This window comes from Anabrus simplex, chromosome 2, assembly GCF_040414725.1.
Source record: "Anabrus simplex isolate iqAnaSimp1 chromosome 2, ASM4041472v1, whole genome shotgun sequence".
Classification (NCBI taxonomy): Eukaryota; Metazoa; Arthropoda; class Insecta; order Orthoptera; family Tettigoniidae; genus Anabrus; species Anabrus simplex.
Window position 1 is genome coordinate 732,984,625 of NC_090266.1, and position 19,158 is coordinate 733,003,782.

General features: G+C 41.7%; 1 protein-coding gene across 1 annotated transcript in view; it reads left to right on the plus strand.

The window, feature by feature from the left end:
* The first annotated feature begins 8,478 nt into the window (after positions 1–8,478).
* Positions 8,479–19,158, plus strand: part of LOC136864414 (transcription elongation factor SPT5) — a 214,654-nt gene continuing 203,974 nt past the window's right edge. The window contains exons 1-3 of the mRNA XM_067141381.2: positions 8,479–8,556; positions 8,684–8,812; positions 8,890–9,006. Of these exons, the coding sequence (XP_066997482.2) occupies positions 8,926–9,006 (81 nt within the window). The 5' untranslated portion in view covers positions 8,479–8,556; positions 8,684–8,812; positions 8,890–8,925. The remainder of the gene's footprint in view (positions 8,557–8,683; positions 8,813–8,889; positions 9,007–19,158) is intronic.

Below are 19,158 nucleotides of genomic sequence, written 5' to 3' on the forward strand. Positions count from 1 at the left end.
GATCTCGATATTATTTGTTTTGCATTTGTCTGGTGTAATTTGTCCCTTATTCTAATGGAAGTTAGGATTCCAGTTGTGATCCATGGTGTTATCTTTCTGAATTTTGCTCTTACATTTCTTGTGTTAGTAGAGTGCTCAGAGATCTGTTGAGTTAATAGCCGCATAAAACTACCGGTCGCTTTATGGACATCATGTTCTGTCAGGAGAGATTCCCAATTTTCCTTTTTTTAAGGCTTTATTTCAAGCTTTATAATTTATTCTGGCATTGTTCAGTTTTTTCCTTCCATTTGTGGTATATGATGTTTCTGGGATTGTTTTGGTGTGAGAAAAATAGGACTGTGATCTGTGATACTAGTATGTAGAACATATGACTCAAAAGTTTTATGTCTATGGGATTTATCATGTATGTGATGTACACATGTTCTGATTTTGGGGTTATCATTGTTGCAGAGTTGATATATGGAATGAAACTATTAGCACTTAAGGTGTTTATGTATTCATTTTTAGTTTTTTGAGCGTACTGACCAGTTGGGTTTAAAATGTCTATGCTAATATCTCCTATTATTAAATAATGTGTGGCTGCAGGTAGCTGTTGAAGTGTTCGGGCGTTAATAACTGCTCTCGTTTTTATGAGATCTTTTCGCTGGACAGGATCCATGGTGAAGTATAACAAGTAATAATGGATATAAGATAAGGACTGGTAATGCCAAAACTACTTACAGATCAGGTGGATGTATCCTGCCACAGCAGGGCTGAAGACCAAAGAACTCTGAGTGGTTGGGCTGCACTCTGGTGGTCACCTTTTGAACTATTGCTACGGATCTGGACTACTCCTTGGAACCTCCAGTAATTGCTCGACTACTCTTTGGAACCTCCACCAATTGTGTTGGTAAGACTGTATTCAGCCGTACTGTAGTTAAGGTGGCGGCAACACACGAAGTTTAAAATTAATGATAACTGTATTAGAACTCAGTTAATCACAACACAGTTCACAGTGTTTCATGTAGAAAATGTTTGTGAATTACAGGCACGGCAGGTTAGTTGATATCACTCGTTTGTACTTTACTGATCAGCAGTAATACAAATATAAACATATGTAAATGAACTGTTATCACTAATAAATGCGCAGATTATATAACAAATATTATCATCCTTCGACAAGAGAGCCACGAGTGCTATGCTCTTTTCTTTCCCTCGAAACGCTTGTCCAAAGTCAGTACCTAGGCTTAACTAGACCACGGCGGTTTATCGCCGTTTGAAAACGTGGATTCCAGGCAAATGCCTGGGCTGTACCTTAATTAAGGCCACGTCCGCTTCCTTCCACTTCCTAGGCATTTCCTATCCCATCGTCGCCTTAAGACATATCTGTGTCGGTCCGACGTAAAGCAAATAGCAAAAGAAAAAGAAAACATGGACCAACAGGCGGACTGAGACAATGAGTTTTCAACTCTTGACACAGGACTACTGCCGGTGTCCCATTCCCAGTCCCTTCCATGGACTCTGCTGGGTGACTCTCGGTTTACCGGGTTCGCCCACCGCACCACCGTGATAGGGCGTTGTCTCCAGGAGAGCCACCTGCCAATTGATATTCAGCCTGGATTTGAGGGAGGTTTATACTCCACACGCTGAGCACTCCTACTTCACCATGCCTACTCCGGCATCACTACTACTACAACAACCACGAAAACTTCAACCTCCACCGTCGCATCATCTACTGCATCAACTCTAACCTGTCCTTCGCACCACCCAGGGATAATATTCCCTGCACTTGTCCCTACACCGTCAACTTCCACACAGACACGCCACTTACCTATCGCACCAGCGCCTCAGCGAGACCACAGCAGAAGAGTAGTACCTAAACGCCCATCATCTCAGCCTCAAGAACAAGTCACCCTGTAGAAGAAATTCGAGATTGACTCCATTCCACCTCAGCACCACGCACCGGACGCTATGGGCGATTCGTCGCCCCCATCCCCACCAAACCCTGCCTCCAACACTGAATTCTCACCTCTCTCACAAGCCATCAGACCAGTCACCTCCATCTAATGGATTCATCATAAATGTTAATGGTGAGGAAGCCGCCCACAAATTGACTCATACCATCGGAGCGACCCAATTGGGATCTTCAACTCCTTTTAAGCATCTCTCACAAACTGGCGTCAAAACACCCCACCACTCCCTCGGTACAGCCTGTTCAGCTGTGTGATCAGGGGGGTCGACACGGACATGCCTGATGATGACATTCACCAAGAACTTATTGCGGAAAACATCCCGATGAAGAAAGTAGTTCTCATTCGCAATTCGTCCAGGCCAGCCTTCATGGTCAGAATACTTCTGCCTACCATCGCCGACGTTGATCGTCTCTTATCGACCGGAGTGTCGCTGTTCAGATAACATTACAGAGTAAAAGGCCCCTCCACCACAGCCCATACGCTACGAGCGGTGTCTGTGTTATAACGAGCACAGTACCGCTCAATGCAGGGCTCAACAGCCGGTCTGTGGGCACTGTTCACAATCCCAACCTACCATCAAGTGCCCAAACCCACCGTTCCCACCCCTCTGCGAAATCTATGGCCAGGCCCACCCCACATATTTCCGACTCTGCGAAGCCCGGCCTCCTCCTCCTCCAGAAAACTGCCCGGATCTTATAGCCCCATTCCAAACCATCGACCCTCCCATCACTATCACAAATACCATCTTCGCCCCACCCTCCATAGAGGACATCGTCAGGTTCTTCACCCTCTCACTCCTCAATATATTCCCGTATCACCTTCAACTTGTCCTCACACGCCTCCAAGCAGCAGCAAACCAAGCCCTTAACCTCCACTTTCAGACAACTCACTCCATACTCAACACCCATTTTCAATTCCGCCGCCTAGAAACCCTTGTTTAATTATGGCTAGTAGACCCAATAGAACCAGATCCTCCTCTCCCATCTCTATCATATTCTTCAACATACAGTCTTTTTCCAAAGAGCGCCTTCACCTCCTAACCCTCCTCCAGCAATACCCTGTCCACTCCCTTCTTTTAAACGAGACAATGCTCCGTCCTCACAAATTCACCCACATACCCGGCTACACCCTCCATCGAGCTGATCATCCACTGGATTTCGGAGGGGGGTGCAGCTATTGCCGTTCGCCCTTCTTTCCCTACCCGGATCCACATCCCACCCCATCCCGACTCCTTCCGCGAATCCGTGATTGCTACCGTGTACCTCTCAGCCAGGATTCTTCATCTTGCCACAACTTACACCCGTCAGCGCAGCCCCCTTCCCCTGGACTTTATTAGATACTTTCACACCACATTCCAGCACTATCTCATACTAGCTGACTTCAACCTCCATAGCCGTTCACCCAACGAGAACCAACAATTTCACAACTTTCTTAACCGTATTGACTCATTTGTAATCCCACTCCCAGGTCCCTCCCGCCCCTTCAGCCAAACCACCCCAACGCCGTCATTTCCCACAACTCCCTTATCCACTTGCTAAACGTCTCCTATCTCCCCAGCATCGTCAGTGACCATCTCCCCATCCTCCTCTAAATACCCTAACACTCCTCCAGGTCAAATCCACCTCCCCCTCATCTAATATCAAACTTTGCCAAAGCCAATTGGTTCGGTTATCGTGAACACATCACCAAGTCCCTCTCACAATCGCCCCCAACTCCCACTGATGCCCAATCCGTAGACATCCTAGCGGACTTCAAACCACCAAAACCCATGCCTCAGAGACACACATCTCCACCTCACTACACACGCCATCCAAACCCCGTCTCCCTCCCAGGTTCCTGCGTCCCCAGAAACTCTCCCAGTCTTACCCATCTGAATATTCCCACACACGTGTCCCCTACTGACTTCGCCTCCATCGTCAGACTGCGAACCGTCTCCCATTACCTAAAAGCTCTCCGTCGCAAAACTTGGTCCCAGACCTGCACGACCCTCAACTCCCTACATGCCATACCCTCTCAATTCTGGCGCAAGCTCTCCTCCCTACTCGGACAACACAGCAACCCTTCCTACTCCATCATCCACAACGGACAAGCTCAAAGCAACACCCAGGAAAAGTTGGAGATATTCTCTTCTCATTTCCGCAAGCGCTTCAGCCCTTTGCCCTACCACTATTCAAGACCGTCGGACACCAACCTCTACCTGAACAACCTCTCTTCCCCCTCACTCCAACCTTCCCCTACACACACTCACACCCCACCCCTTAAACACCCCCATAACCGCTGCCGACATAACCAATGCCTTAACCCGCACCCGCGACACCGCCCCGGGCCCCGACCACATCCGATACCGCCATATTCGCCAAGCACCAATTGAACTCCTCATGCTCCTAGCATCCCTATATACTTTCATCTTAACCTCAGGCTTTTATCCCTCCTCCTGGAAAAGATCCACAATGCTCCTTTTCCCCAAACCCGGAAATGACCCCTCCGACCTAGATTCCTATCGCCCCATCTGCCTCATCACAATCCTGGCCAAAATCTTGGACAAAATCTTTATCCGTGGAATACACCCCTACCTGCAATCACTCCACCTTCTACCCTCATCCCAATGTGGTTTCCGTCCTGGCCTCTCTTTCTCACACCAGCTTCTCCGCCTAATCCAAACAATCGCCTATAACTTCAACCTAGCCCGTCCGTCCATTCTTATTACCTTCGATTTTAACCTGGCTTTTGATTCTGTGTGGCATCCCGCCCTAATTTTCAAACTACCGTCCTTCACGTTCCCTGTCTCCTACATCCGGTCTTCGCTGCCTATATCACCAACCGTCTCACCTGCATATCACTCAATGGCCAGCTCTCTCCGCCATTTCCCATGACAGTCAGAGTACTCCAAGGTTGTCTGTATTTTCTTGCCTGATTGGATTTTGGTGCAAATCAGATGATTGTCGTCATAATTAAGCGATTTTTATTTGTCATAAAATGCATATTTTGGCCTTTTTGTCATAAGGTCACATTTTGAGCTCTTTTCGTAGAAACGTCATATTTCGGCGGTTTGATGACAGCTGTACCTGTGCAAAATCATCTTCAACTTACCGAATGCGGACTAGTTTTCACAAAACTGCTTTTTTTATAGGTTTAGAGCCCCTGAGATAGCTCTTTAGTTAGGTCTATATGAATAGAGAATAACACCTATCTTGCCTAGCAGCCCCTGGCTCAGTTCTCGAAAGTTAGGCCGATAAAACGAATAGGTCATAAGTTTCAAGTTATGAGCCTCAGAGGTAGCTCTGTAGAGTTAGGCCTTTGGGACCAATGTGCCACTATTAGCCTCTGTCCCAGCTCATTAAAGTTAGTCTCGTAGAACCAATGTTTAGCTGCCATCTTGCCTCGGGGGCCTAGCACTAAATGGTTGAGCGCGGCCGCCGTCTTGCACATTAGCCACTGGGGCAGAAGCCCCCTTTTCGATCTACTACATATTACGTTAAGTAATTTGGAGAAAAAATATTTCTGTACAGACGGTTTAGTTCTATTTTGCAAGTTGTGCGAACTGAAATTCATGGCTGAAAAACGTTTTAATATGCAACAACATTGTAACACGGCAAGACACAGCAGCTAAGTCAAACGACAACACGTCGATAAGAAGAAGCAGCAGGTAATATTCGATTATGCTGTTACATCTTCAGCGATGGACAGATGTTCGGATTTCCCAAAGGAACTTTGTGAGATGATGGTGTCTGTACACATTCCTCTAAACAAGGTGAACAATTACCGTTTCAAGATTTTTCTGGAGAAATACACAAAGAAATCTGCTCCTACTGAATCAACACTGCGGAAAGAAACTATTTATCACGTTGTTACGAAGATACTCTAAAACGAATAAGACACATTGAAGCAGACAATAAGATTTGGATATCTATTGATGAGACGACGGACACTGCAGTAGGGACACGTAGGGAATGTAATTATTGAAACATTCCGTGCTGATCGCTCTGGGAATATTTTTCTGCTAACATCAGTAGTTTTAGAGAGAGCAGATCATTCAACGATTGCAATTCTTTTTGATAATGCAATAAAAGGTTTGTGGAAAGATGAAATTAAGCGGGGAAACGTTCTTCTCTTCGTTGCTGATCTGCTCCGTACATGGTGAAAACTGCTGAAGGTCTCAAGATATTTCATCCAAGAATAACTCACTTCACTTACTTTGCGCATGCTCTGCATACGCTGGCTGAAGAAATTCGTGTATATTTCCCTGAAGTCGAAAATTTAATATCTAATGTCAACAATTTTTTTGAAAGCACCACTGCGGGTTGCGACTTTCAAGGAGTTAGTTCCTTCGACACCACTCCACAGCCAGTTCACACCAGGTGGGGGACATGGCTGGACGCTGCCGTGTATTATTGCGAAGAATACTCCACTATCAAAAACACTGTAAACTGCTTCAACAAAGATGATGCCTTTTCAATCAAGATTGCACAGGAATTGTTTTCCAAGAGTTTGTCTGGCATATATCAAGTCGAACTTTGGAATTATATCGAGTGCAATTACTCGTTTAGAAGCTGCTAGCTCAGCAATTCTTGCAAGTATTGAAATTGTGAGAAGTGTTGAAGTTTCAGTACAACAATCACATGGAATATTTGGCGACAGTGTAAAACGGAAATTTCAAAACGTGCTGAATCTAAATGGCGGTTTCGCCATGTGTGCAAGATGAATTATGTTCTTAGACGCGAAGGTACCAGTACACTTCGAGATGAGTGCATCCTCGATAGCAGTGGTTTAACATTATGGTATTTAAATATGCACCAATAATCTTGTGACTAGAAAGGAGCTTCTCTTCTTACAAGAACGTGTTAAGTGATAATCGGAGGTCTTCCGCGCCCGATGCTTTGAAGATGAATCTTATCATACACTTCAATTCCACCCACGGTGAAGAATGAAAAAGGCATGTGTGTTTGCACTGTAGGCCCTGCCGCCCTACTATATTGTATTGAAGGAAATCTCCTTTATTCGTTTCCTGGTGCTCATTTTAAACTTTAACGCATTTGATTAATATTAATGAAATCTAGGCTTAAATTTTCCGAAGTAATTAAGAAAAATAGATTGATTTCTAGTTTTCTCCTATTTCAAACTACCAGTGCAGGGTGCAAATATGTTGTGACTTTTAAAATGTTGTGTGATCTGATAAACTTAGCGAGCTTAGTATCGGTACTTTATTTGGTATGTATTCACGAATATACGATAAGTGAATCAAGGACAATAGACTGTGAATACCTGCTAGACATGTATATTCAGCAAATCAATATGAAACTAAGAATAAAGAATTTAATTAACAAACATGTATCAAATGAATTGCCCTTTCGATTTATAATTTATGTTATATACGTTATATTTCCTCACTTTTGAGGTCATATTTGCTTGCTTATTTCCGCTATTTTTGGTTTTAAATATCCGCGCCCTAGTTATTATATTGTCCTTTGCAGTCTTTGACAGTTCTGACATGAATTGCCTTCTACATCTAAAACAAATACGACAAATGTCTATGTTATTATATTATGTTACAATATTTTGCTACTGTGGTTTCGAAACATTGTTCTTTATTTGCTTGCAATCATCTCCTGTTTTCCGGCCAGACAGTCTCTTCTTATTGAGAAAGTTTGTCTCCCAGTTTTGGGGATGACACTTCCGTTTTGAAACTGGTATACCATCTGAACCAGACTCGTCACTCATATCCCAATTCTATTTCATAAAATACTACACAAAATCCACTAATGTTTCCAGTATTAACACTCCACAGTTCTGGCGGGAACACAACGTAACAGCTGATGTGAAGGCAGCTCTGCCTAGCGAGAGCGAGAGGTGATTCGGATGTGTGCTGTTCTGAAAGTCGGCCGCGCTAAGTACAAGTATTTGCGTTTAGAGTCAGAACAGCATTATTTTGTTCGTGCTCTCATGATGTTTTGATTATAATTTCTCGAAATACATGTTCACAAAACGAATGTTTTGTTCTGTTGTGATTATCAAGTGAAAGCTTACGACGAGATGATTCCATTGATAGGCCTACCCCTAACCTGCCTGGCTGAGTGGTCAGACGGTTGAGGCGCTGGCCTTCTAACACCAACTTCGCAGGTTCGATCGTGGCTCAGTCCGGTGGTATTTGAAGGTGCTCAAATACGTCATCATCTTGTCGGTAGATTTACTGGCACGTAAAAGAACTCCTGTGAGACAAAATTCCGTCAACTGGTCGTCTCCGAAAACCGCAAAAGTAGTTTGAGTGTCGTAAACCCAATGACATTATTATTACTTACATTAGTGAAATAATAAGGTAAGGTTAAGTTACCCATAACTCATATAGCGTCAAAATGTGGGCGTGTGGTGTTTTGGAATTCATGGCACAATTGTCCACATTCAGCAGGAAAGAATACGGAGAATTAACTTTGGCATTCATTGTGACAGAACTCACAGGACTGCTAAATTTAAGTTCCCTGTCGTCAGGTACGAGGAGGATGAGGAATTTGTCCGTGAGGAGTACCATCTACGGCCGTACAGTGTATGGATATGGTATTCCTTGATCGAAGTTTACGTCACATTTCAATACAAAATATGCTACATTTTGGTACGTTATTTATTTATCTAAAATCGGAATGTTTCTAACATGACTGCTAAGCTTTTGCGGGTGGTGTTGTGTTAATGAATGCTCTCCTAACTTGATAAATCTTCATAAGCTGTGTTCATTTTCCTAGCTTGTACGACGACTGTATCTACGGCTGTGATAAATACTGATGTAATTTTCGCATCTCGGATCAGATGTTGAATCCTAGGCTCAATTAGAACCTAGAATTTAATCGCTGGACGTATATTAGAACGAGTCTGTAAGTTGTAATATGTATAATTTTGGCATACTTGTTACATTTTGACGACATTGATAACTTCACATTTCATTTTCCAGGTACTACCATACCACTCATTAAAATTACTGATCAGCATGTCTGAATCAGAGGGTAGCAATTTTTCTGATAATGGAAGTGAAGCGGGTAGCAACCAAGGGAGCGACAGCGAGCAGGAGGTGAGACTGCATGATTTCTTGCTTTGGTACTTGATATAGGGCGACTGTGGTGTTATGGTTTGAAAGGGGGCAAAAGTTGACACCGTGCTACCCGAAAGGAAGTGAAAATAATGCAAATCTTACTTGGAATTCAGTTTGGAGGAGGGATGTGTTCATTGCGATGTCTAGGAATCCACGATTCCCCACGTGAAGTATATTTATAACCTAATAAAGAGCAGCACCTGCCATCAACTATTGCTAAAGTAGTTGCTTGCATTCCTATTGGTCATTGTGAACGGAATGCGACGTCATTGCCATCACTGTTGATAACTGGATTGCATTACCATCCCCAGCTGAATAAAAGCACAGACGAAAACACCATGTAAAGGAAACAGTGTAAAATACACAACAGCCAACAGCCGACCCGGAATATAAATTAATTCAGCTTTTCCACACTGTCCAACATAGAATGCGCTGCTGTCGCCCTACAGAATGCTAGAGATATAAAAGCCGCTTTGCGGCCCTAACCCCCCTTTGCTTGGTCACAGTTCAATGGTTTTTGTCACCAACTGTTCCTAACCAATGCAGACCAACGATTTTGTCACTAATCAGACCTAACCAATCCAGACCAATCACTTTCTTACCGACCCAAAATAAATTTATTCAGTTTTTCCACACTGTCCAACACAGAATGCGCAGTTGTTGCTCTACAGAATGCTAGCGGCTTTAATCTGAGGGTTTATGCCCCCAGACTCCCTTTCCTTGCGAATGGTTTGGACACTAGGTGGACTTAACAACTCCAGAACAATCGCTTTCTCACTGACCCGAAATGTAAATTAATTCACCTTTTCCCCACCGCCTTACATAGAATGCGCTGCTATCGCCCTACAGAATGCTAGATATCTGAATGCCGCTTTGTGGCCCTAACCTGGGGGCGCCTTTTCCTTGGTCACAATCCAGTGGTTTTGTCACTAGTCTTAGTTCCCAACTAAAGATGTTGGCAGCATTGTTAGACCGTCCGAGCACGTACTCGAAGACTGCGAGAAATAAACAAACGACAATCATTCCACACGCATCTGAATGTAGCGAGTATTAGGTAGCATGTCGTCAACTATAATTTGATTTCTGTAAAATCTTAAGAGGTTGTGGTGTTGGGAAAGCGTAGACCATGGCTGTTGAGGTTAGGAAATGTTAAGGTTTTATTCGGTTTCTGTTGTTTTATGCAGCCTATTTGGCTTTACTTTTACAACTCATTTTATATTTCTGTCCCTGATGTAACTTAGCTAAAGCCGGTTATGTGAATGATGTTGATCAACGAAATATCACTGTAATATTTGTCACAAATGGAAGAAAGTCATTGATTTACTCAAATAAAGTCTCAAATCGGTGGTTAGTTAAGAAATAATACGAAATGTTTTATTTTAGAGAATACTTACTTGACTGCCTTACAACTACTATTTCTGCTACGTCACAGCGCTTTCGTAAGTGTTTTGTTTGTCTGACACTGTCGTGTGTGATGTCTTTGCTCACTGAAAATCTTTGGTGTTGTTTTATTGATTTTTCTCATCCGCTGTAATTTGAAGGGCTGTCACTTCATGTGCCCTAACTGACTCATTAAACGATTTATTGGTCCAGGGATCATGCTATTTTCCTTAAAAAAAAAAATATATATATATATATTGGTACAGGGATCATGCTATTTTTCTTTCAACAAAATACCTGCACTGGACGTATGGAAAAAAAATGAGAATTCACAGACATTGCAGTCCATTCATCGGTGCCAGCCCTGGACCTCAAGAAAGAAACAAAAGACGGCGCGAGCAGCGGAACGCAACATGATGGAGTCCCTTTTACAGCCCGCAAATACGTATACATATTTCTCGCTAATAACGATGGTATTTCTTAATCAACCTCTGATTTGAGACTGAGTAAATCAATGATTACCTTTCAGTTGTGACAAATATTACAGTGATATTTCGTGGATCAACATTCTTCACGTAACCGCTATAGCCAACTAATGCATGTTGATATTTAGGTCTAGCATTTAATATGGAACTAATTTCATGCATGTACTCTATGCCTTTTGTAACTGCACATTTCCCCATATCTTGTAAAATAAGATTTCAGTTAATTAATCACTACTGATCTGCATTTAGGGCAGTCGCCCGGGTGGCAGATTCCCTATCTGTTGTTTTCCTAGCCTTTTCTTAAATGATCACAAAGAAATTAGAAAATTATTGAACATTTCCCTTGGTAAGTTATTCCAATCCCTAACTCCCCTTCCTATAAAAGAATATTTGCCCCAATTTGTCCTCTTGAATTCCAACTTTATCTTCATATTGTGATCTTTCCTACTTTTAAAGACACCTCTCAAATTTATTCGTCTACTGATGTCCTCCCACGCCATCTCTCCACTGACAGCTCGGAACATACCACCTAATAGAGCAGCTAGTCTCCTTTCTCTCAATTATGCCCAGCCCAAACTGTGCAAAATTTTTGTAACGCTACTCTTTTGTCGGAAATCACCCAGAACAAATTGATCTGCTTTTCTTTGGATTTTTTCCAGTTCTTGAATCAAGTAATCCTGGTGAGGGTCCCATACACTGGAACCATACTCTAGTTGGGGTCTTACCAGAGACTTATATGCCCTCTCCTTTACATCCTTACTACAACCCCTAAATACCCTCATAACCATGTGCAGAGATCTGTACCCTTTATTAACAATCATATTTATGTGATTACACCAATGAAGGTCTTTTCTTATATTAACACCTAGGTAATTACAATTATCCCCAAAAGGAACTTTCACCTCATCAACACAGTAATTAAAACTGAGAGGACTTGCTATTTGTGAAACTCACAACCTGACTTTTAACCCCGTTTATCATCAAACCATTGCCCACCGTTCATCTCACAACACTATCGAGGTCACCCTGCAGCTGCTCACAGTCTTGTAACTTATTTACTATTCTGTACAGAATAACATCATCTGCAAACAGCCTTATCTCTGATTCCACTTCTTTACACATATCATTGATATATATAAGAAAACATAAAGGTCCAATAATAATTACAGGGTCAGATAAAGCTTCGCCTACTCTAATTCTCTGAGTTCTACTTTTTAGAAATATAGCTACCCATTCAGTCACTCTTTTCTCTAGTCCAATAGCACTCATGTTTGCCAGTAGTCTTCCATGATGTACCCTATCAAATGCCTTAGATAGGTCAATCGCAATACAGTCCATTTGGCCTCCTTAATTCAGAATATCTGCTATATCTTGCTGAAATCCTATGAGCTGAGCTTCGGTGGAATAACCTTTCCTAAACCGAAACTGCATTCTGTCAAACCAGTTATTAATTTCTCAAACATGTCTAATATAATCAGAAAGAATGCTTTCCCAAAGCTTACATGCAGTGCATGTCAAACTGACTGGCTTGTAATTTTCAGCTTTATGTCTATCAACCTTTCCTTTATACACAAGGGCTACTACAGCAACTCTCCATTCATTTGGTATAGCTCCTTCAACCAAACAATAATCAGATAAGTAGTTCAGATATGGTACTATATCCCAACCCATTGCCTTCAGTATATCCCCAGAAATCTTATCAATTCCAGCTGCTTTTCTAGTTTTCATCTTTTGTATCTTACTGTAAATGTAATTTTCATCATAGGTAAATTTTAATACTTCTTTAGTATTACTCATCTCTCCTATCTGGACATTATCCTTGTAACCAATCTTTACATACTGCTGACTGAATACTTCTTCATTTTGAAGATCCTGGCATACACACTCCCCTTGTTCATCAATGATTCCTGGAATGTCTTTCTTTGAACCTGTTTCTGCCTTAAAATACCTGTACATACCCTTCCATTTTTCACTAAAATTTGTATGACCGCCAATTATGCTTGCCATTATGTTATCCTTAGCTGACTTCTTTGCTAGATTCAATTTCCTAGTAAGTTCCTTCAATTTCTCCTTACTTCCACAACCATTTCTAACTCTATTTTGTTCCAACCTGCACCTCCTTCTTAATCTCTTTACTTCTCTGTTATAATATAGTGGATCTTTACCATTCCTTACCACCTTTAAAGGTTCAAACCTATCTTCATATTCCTCAACAATTGCTTTAAACCCATCGAAGAGTCTGTTTACATTTTTACTTACCATTTTCCAGCGATCATAGTTACTTTTTAAAAACTCCCTCATGCCTGTTTTGTCAGCCATATGGTATTGCCTAATAGTCCTAATTTTAATACCTTCCTTTCTTTCACATTTATTTTTAACTACAACAAAAACAGCTTCGTGATCACTAATACCATCTATTACTTCGGTTTCTCTATAGAGCTCATCTGGTTTTATCAGCACCACATCCAAAATATTCTTCCCTCTAGTTGGTTCCATCACTTTCTGAATCAGTTGCCCTTCCCATATTAACTTATTTGCCATTTGTTGTTCACGCTTCCTGTCGTTCGCATTACCTTCCCAATTGACGTTTGGTAAATTGAGATCACCTGCTACTATCACATTCCTTTCCATATCATTTCCAACATAGCTGATTATCTTATCAAATAATTCTGAATCAGCATCAGCACTACCCTTTCCCGGTCTGTACACTCCAAGGACATCAAGTGGCCTATTATCTTTAGAGATGAGTCTTACACCCAGAATTTCATGTGTTTTATCCTTAACTTTTTCGTAGCTTACAAATTCTTCTTTCACCAGAATGAATACTCCCCCTCCTACCATTCCTATCCTATCTCTACGATACACACTCCAGTTCTGTGAGAATATTTCTGCATCCATTATATCACTTCTTAGCCATGATTCAACTCCTATTACAATATCTGGTAAGTATATATCTATTAAATTACTTAATTCGATTCCTTTGTTTACAATGCTTCTACAGTTGAGCACTAACATTTTTATGTCATCCCTACTTGATTTCCAGTTCCCTGTTCACTTCACACCGCTCCCTGGGCCACCCCGTTTCCCTGAATGTACCTGCCTCTAACCCTTCGAAACAAGTTTCCTAACTTATATGTACCACTGCGGTTTAAGTGAAGGCCATCTGAGTGCAGATCCCTGTCTCCTACCCACCCATTAGGATCTAGAAATCTCACTCTCAGTTTCACACATACCCACTCCATAGTCTCATTTAAATCCCAAATCACCTTCCAGTCAGTATCCCTCCTACACAGTATTCCACTGATAACAATCTCCGCTTCCTTAAACTTCATCCGTGCTGCATTTACCAGATCCCACACATCCCCAACTATGTTGGTACTTATACCTGCTTGCCGTACGTTGTTAGTACCAACATGAAACACTACCACCTTCTCCTTTCCCTCTTCCTTCTCGTCTACTTTCCTCAACATCTGCCTCAACCTAATTCCTGGATAACACTCTACCCTGGTTCCCTTTCCTCCACACACTTTCCCCACATGTCAAACGATGGAATCCCCCATGACCAGAGCCTCAACCCTACCCACCTCATTTGATCCCCTCCCCTCCTGGTCAGCCTTATCTTCTCTCACTGCTGCAGAAGCTACTTCCTCCCTTTTCTCCCTCCCATGACCCTGTCCCACCTGTCTTTTCCTTTCCACTACACTACATTTCCCTTTCCTACCTTTTCCCTTCCTCCTGCCTCCACACATCTCAGCAACAGTTCCGTGTTCCTCATCTTCCCTCGGTTGTTCTACCTGCAGTGACTCATACCGATTTCTTGCAGACACCTGTCCTGAATTCTGATCCTGAACAGAGCCCTTAGCCGGCAATCTCCTTCCCCTTAAAACATTAGACCACCTATCTTTTACAATTCATCATACTTGTCATGCCTACATACAATTGCTTAGGCCCTGATTCTCTTCGAGGATTATTCTTGACAAGGTAGGCTACATAGTATTCGATCATATTTATGTTACAATGTTCCTGATGTTTCTTTGACCTATTCTTGCTGTTTTAAAATTGTGCATTGCTATTATATACATTTTTGAATTTCACTGATATTATTAAATTGATAGCTGGATTGTTTGCATTTTACGACATGTACATTAGAAGTCTCTAGTGATCTGACCATAGCTCTTATCATAATTTATGCAATTCTGCAGTATTCATTTTTTGCAAAAAATGAGTGTTTCATAATATTTTAAACAAAACATTAGAAACATTTGGTTTAGAGTTAAAACTGTCATTGTTGCTGTCCTTCCTACTGGTCCAACTTTCATGTGTAGTTTCATATTGAAATCCAATTTTGACAATTGATTGTAATGATGTATGTAGTTCTTTTCAGAGCTTTTTCTACATTTTATGTTCTAAGTCTTACAGAGATTGTTTCTTACTTTTGTCCTCATGGTACCTTAGCCCTCAGTAATTCTGATAACTCAGGTATTTTTTCCTAACTCTTGTAAGTGCTGTAATTGAACTATCTAGTCCTAGGACAACATTCACCTCAGTAATATATACGATCAGTCATAATCATAAAGTAGATATGGCTGCTGGTCACATGAAACAAACAACGGAAACCTACCAAATTATCTTCACTTCAATTAATCACTGTGATCCAGGCAAAGTTTTTGGATGCTTTTATTTGTAAGACCAGCACTACTTCACTATTGCAGGGGTAGGCCTAGTCATAATTAATTGTCGATACTGTGATTCAAACATCAAGAACACAGGATACAGAATTTGGTTACAGAATGAGTTCATGTGGCTGATGTCCACGGTGTTCCGAAGTAGTAGTGTAAGGCTTACAGGTAAAAACAGCAAATAATTTTGAAGACTGGCCATCAAACATTTAGGCTATAAAATGAAATCTAGGCATGACCAGAACAGTACTGGATTTTTTCATGAGAAACTAATGCTCTTGTATTGGTTGGCTTGATAGCCTTAATTTGGTGCTTCTTTATATACTGTATCATCTTTTAAATAACCATATATTTTGGAAACAATTTAAATTGCTACACTCCTGAGCAATTGAGTTAGGGATAGCTGCCGTAATGGGGAAATAGTGCTGTGTTCAGCCCGCTGAATGTAATAGGAGGTTGGTGGCACGTAACAGTGAGGACATCAGACCTTGTACGGGCTGCATGAGTTAACATTTGACTACAGAATGAGTAAGATGAGACCTCAGCGCATTTGATTGCAGCCAAATTGTCGGTGCCAAGCGTATTGGTCACTCCATCTCTGAAGTTGTGTAGGCATTGGGCTTTCCAAGGGCTACCGTATAAAGAGCGTACCGTGAGTACACCTGTTCAGGCAAAACCACTGCTGCCAGAGTCAATTGCTGTGGTGTAGGAAGTGTTGATGACAGGGGTCGCCATTGGCTAGGTTGGATCAAATGAGGTGATTGATGGGCTACAGTGCAGCAGATCACTTGTCACTTCAGTGCTGGATAGCCACAGCGTGTGAGGAGCCATACAATCCAGAAACATCTTCTTGTCACGGGTAAAAGAAGTAAGCATCCCATGGAGGATTCATGTGAGGATGAAGATGAAGGTGACAGTGAAAGAAGTATGGTTTATCCTCTGATTCTGAATTAGCACAACCTCGGGGTGATGGTGACATTCATCATCATCGTCAATGTCCCACTCCAGTTGCCTGGGTGTGGTTTTCAAGCCTCCTCCACTCCTTTATGTCCTTCCACTTTACCTGCTCCATTACTTCCGCTACATCCAGCTTTTCTAATGTCCTTCCAAATCTCATCCATCCACCTTCTTGGTTATTAGTGACATTGATTAGAATAATTTACAGTCCATAAGGAGTGTATTTGTTATTTGCTTTTAAATTTCATAACTTACAGGCCATTCTGTTTGTCCTATTATTGCCTGTTAACCCTCCAAGTGCCAAGTGTTTTCCTCTAAATGCCAGGCCATTTACTGATGCATTGTATGCAGATTTTATAGGTTTTTAAATCACTCTTAGTGAGAGAAATTTCTGACATGTAGAAAACCATTTTACTCAGAAATCCATATTTTACATGCTTATGTAAGTACTAGATAATCATATGCTTTATGGTATCAGATGATCAACATCTTGAACAACTTAATTACAGTTTTGTTATTCAGAATTTCTTGTTAATCACTAATGAAAAAAATACCTATCTTCAAAAATTACTATATATAAAACGTGCAGGTTTCAAAAATATATAGTTCAGGTTTCAAAAATATATAGTTCACTCAGTGTAAATACAGGAAGAAAAGCACAAGAGAAATACAATTCTGAGCTGCACACAGTTCTGCCGCCTGCCGAACACTACTTGGAGTCATCATCGGAGAGTTTCCTTCTGCCAGGCCTCAGAGGTCTCCAGAAATGCTGCAATTTATGGTAGCAAAAGATTAATATTCCAGATTGCAAACTGCAGTGTGAAGATTGGGAAAATCACCTATCCAAATTAAAAGTGCCCACTGCTGGGTTTGGTATTACAGAGAGTCGCTTAGTTTATCACTTGGCAGGATACGTTCTAAAGTAAGTTATTATGTTGAATTTATTCATTGCACCAAGTGAGTTGGGTGTGCAGTTAGGGGTGCGCAGCTGTAAACTTACATTCGGGAGATAGTGGGTTTGAATCTTACTGTCAGCATCCCTGAAGATAGTTTTCCATGTTTTCCAATTTTCACACCAGGCAAATGCTGGAGCTAAACCTTAATTGAGGTCACTGGCGATTCCTTCCCACTCCTAGCCCTTTCCTATCCCGTTGTCGCCATAAGACCTATCTGTGTCAGTGCGGTGTAAAATCAATTCTTAAAAAAAAAAATTGAGAAAAACCCATTGCAAATGACCAAGTTTCTCCATGAACAAAACTGTACAACCTCAAATGATGGAATTCTTGCGGAAATAAAAGATTACAGCTCCAACAGGAACATTCAGGTTTTAATTGGACCATCCCTAAGGATTTTGAAATATTTTACAGCAACTGAGATCGAGGGAAGTGGCAACAGCAGCTGACTTTCTGCCTACCCTGTCCTTGAATGAGTCATTTCTGGTTAGTGAAGAGTTGTTACGAAAGGCTTGAACTTTTGCCTTCACTGTCGTGCTCGATATGAATGCGTCAGTGAAAATTAAATGATGATATGACTGATTAACACTAGAGCCCTGGCTGGGTCTTTTGTTTTTCCTTCCTTTCTCAACAATCACACTCTGTGTCACAACTGGGGGAGAAGCAGCCTCTGATAGTTTGAATACGCCGAGTGTTGACAGAAAGCTTCCTCATTGCATACCCCCTGCTGCCTCACGAGAAACTCACTCAGCGGTACAATGTACCGCTCTAGCAGCCAATGTGTAAATCTAGGATCCTCCAATCAGTAAAAACATATGTACACAATTATACTCAACAATGAATGATAACGATAACACTTCACTAGTTACTGGCTATTTACAAAAGTCTCTTGTCCTAACAGCAGGTTTTCGGCTTGCGGTCTTTACCTGGAACAGGCTATACCTCCCTAATCTTGACTGACAGGTTTCTACTTTCGCTTCACATGCACCAGAGTTACCTTACTCAGCAGTTCCGGCACAGATGTCGGCTATCACGACTCATGACGACTGTACACTTGGTTTGACTCCAGACAAGACTGATAACTCGCACAGTCGTTTCACGTGACTGCTCCACACTGAACTACTCAGACACGTATAACTTGACAAGACCACAACTCAACACCAACAACTCCTGTTCAAGGTGAGCGTGCTGTTATACCTGGTGATGAAGTTCTAGTATCTTTGGGGTGCGGCCAGAATACAAGCGTTTTAGTTCCGCCTTCCAGAAAATTCATGGAGACACCAGATGGGAGACAATGTAAGCCACTCTTGTATGTGCCTGCAGGCTGGCTGGTGCCTCTCTTGCTTGACTCACTCATCCCTTCCGGGAAATACTGGTGGGGGTTTCAAGAGGGCTGACTGTCACATTACCACATAACAGTTTTATTGGTTGATATAACTTGCGCTGATATTGATCAGTTAGAAATCAGCAAACTTGACATCACTCATGAAGATCGATTTTGAGATACAATGTAGACGTAGTTAATGATTCAGAAATATCATTTTTAGTGCAGATTTGGAAAGTGAGTTAAGAACTTCAGGTAATCCTGCCATGTAATCAAATAAGTTATTTCGAAGTTAGTTGTGCAAAGACTTTACCTTCTTACCTTACCTTACCTTACCGTAAATGTGAGAGGTC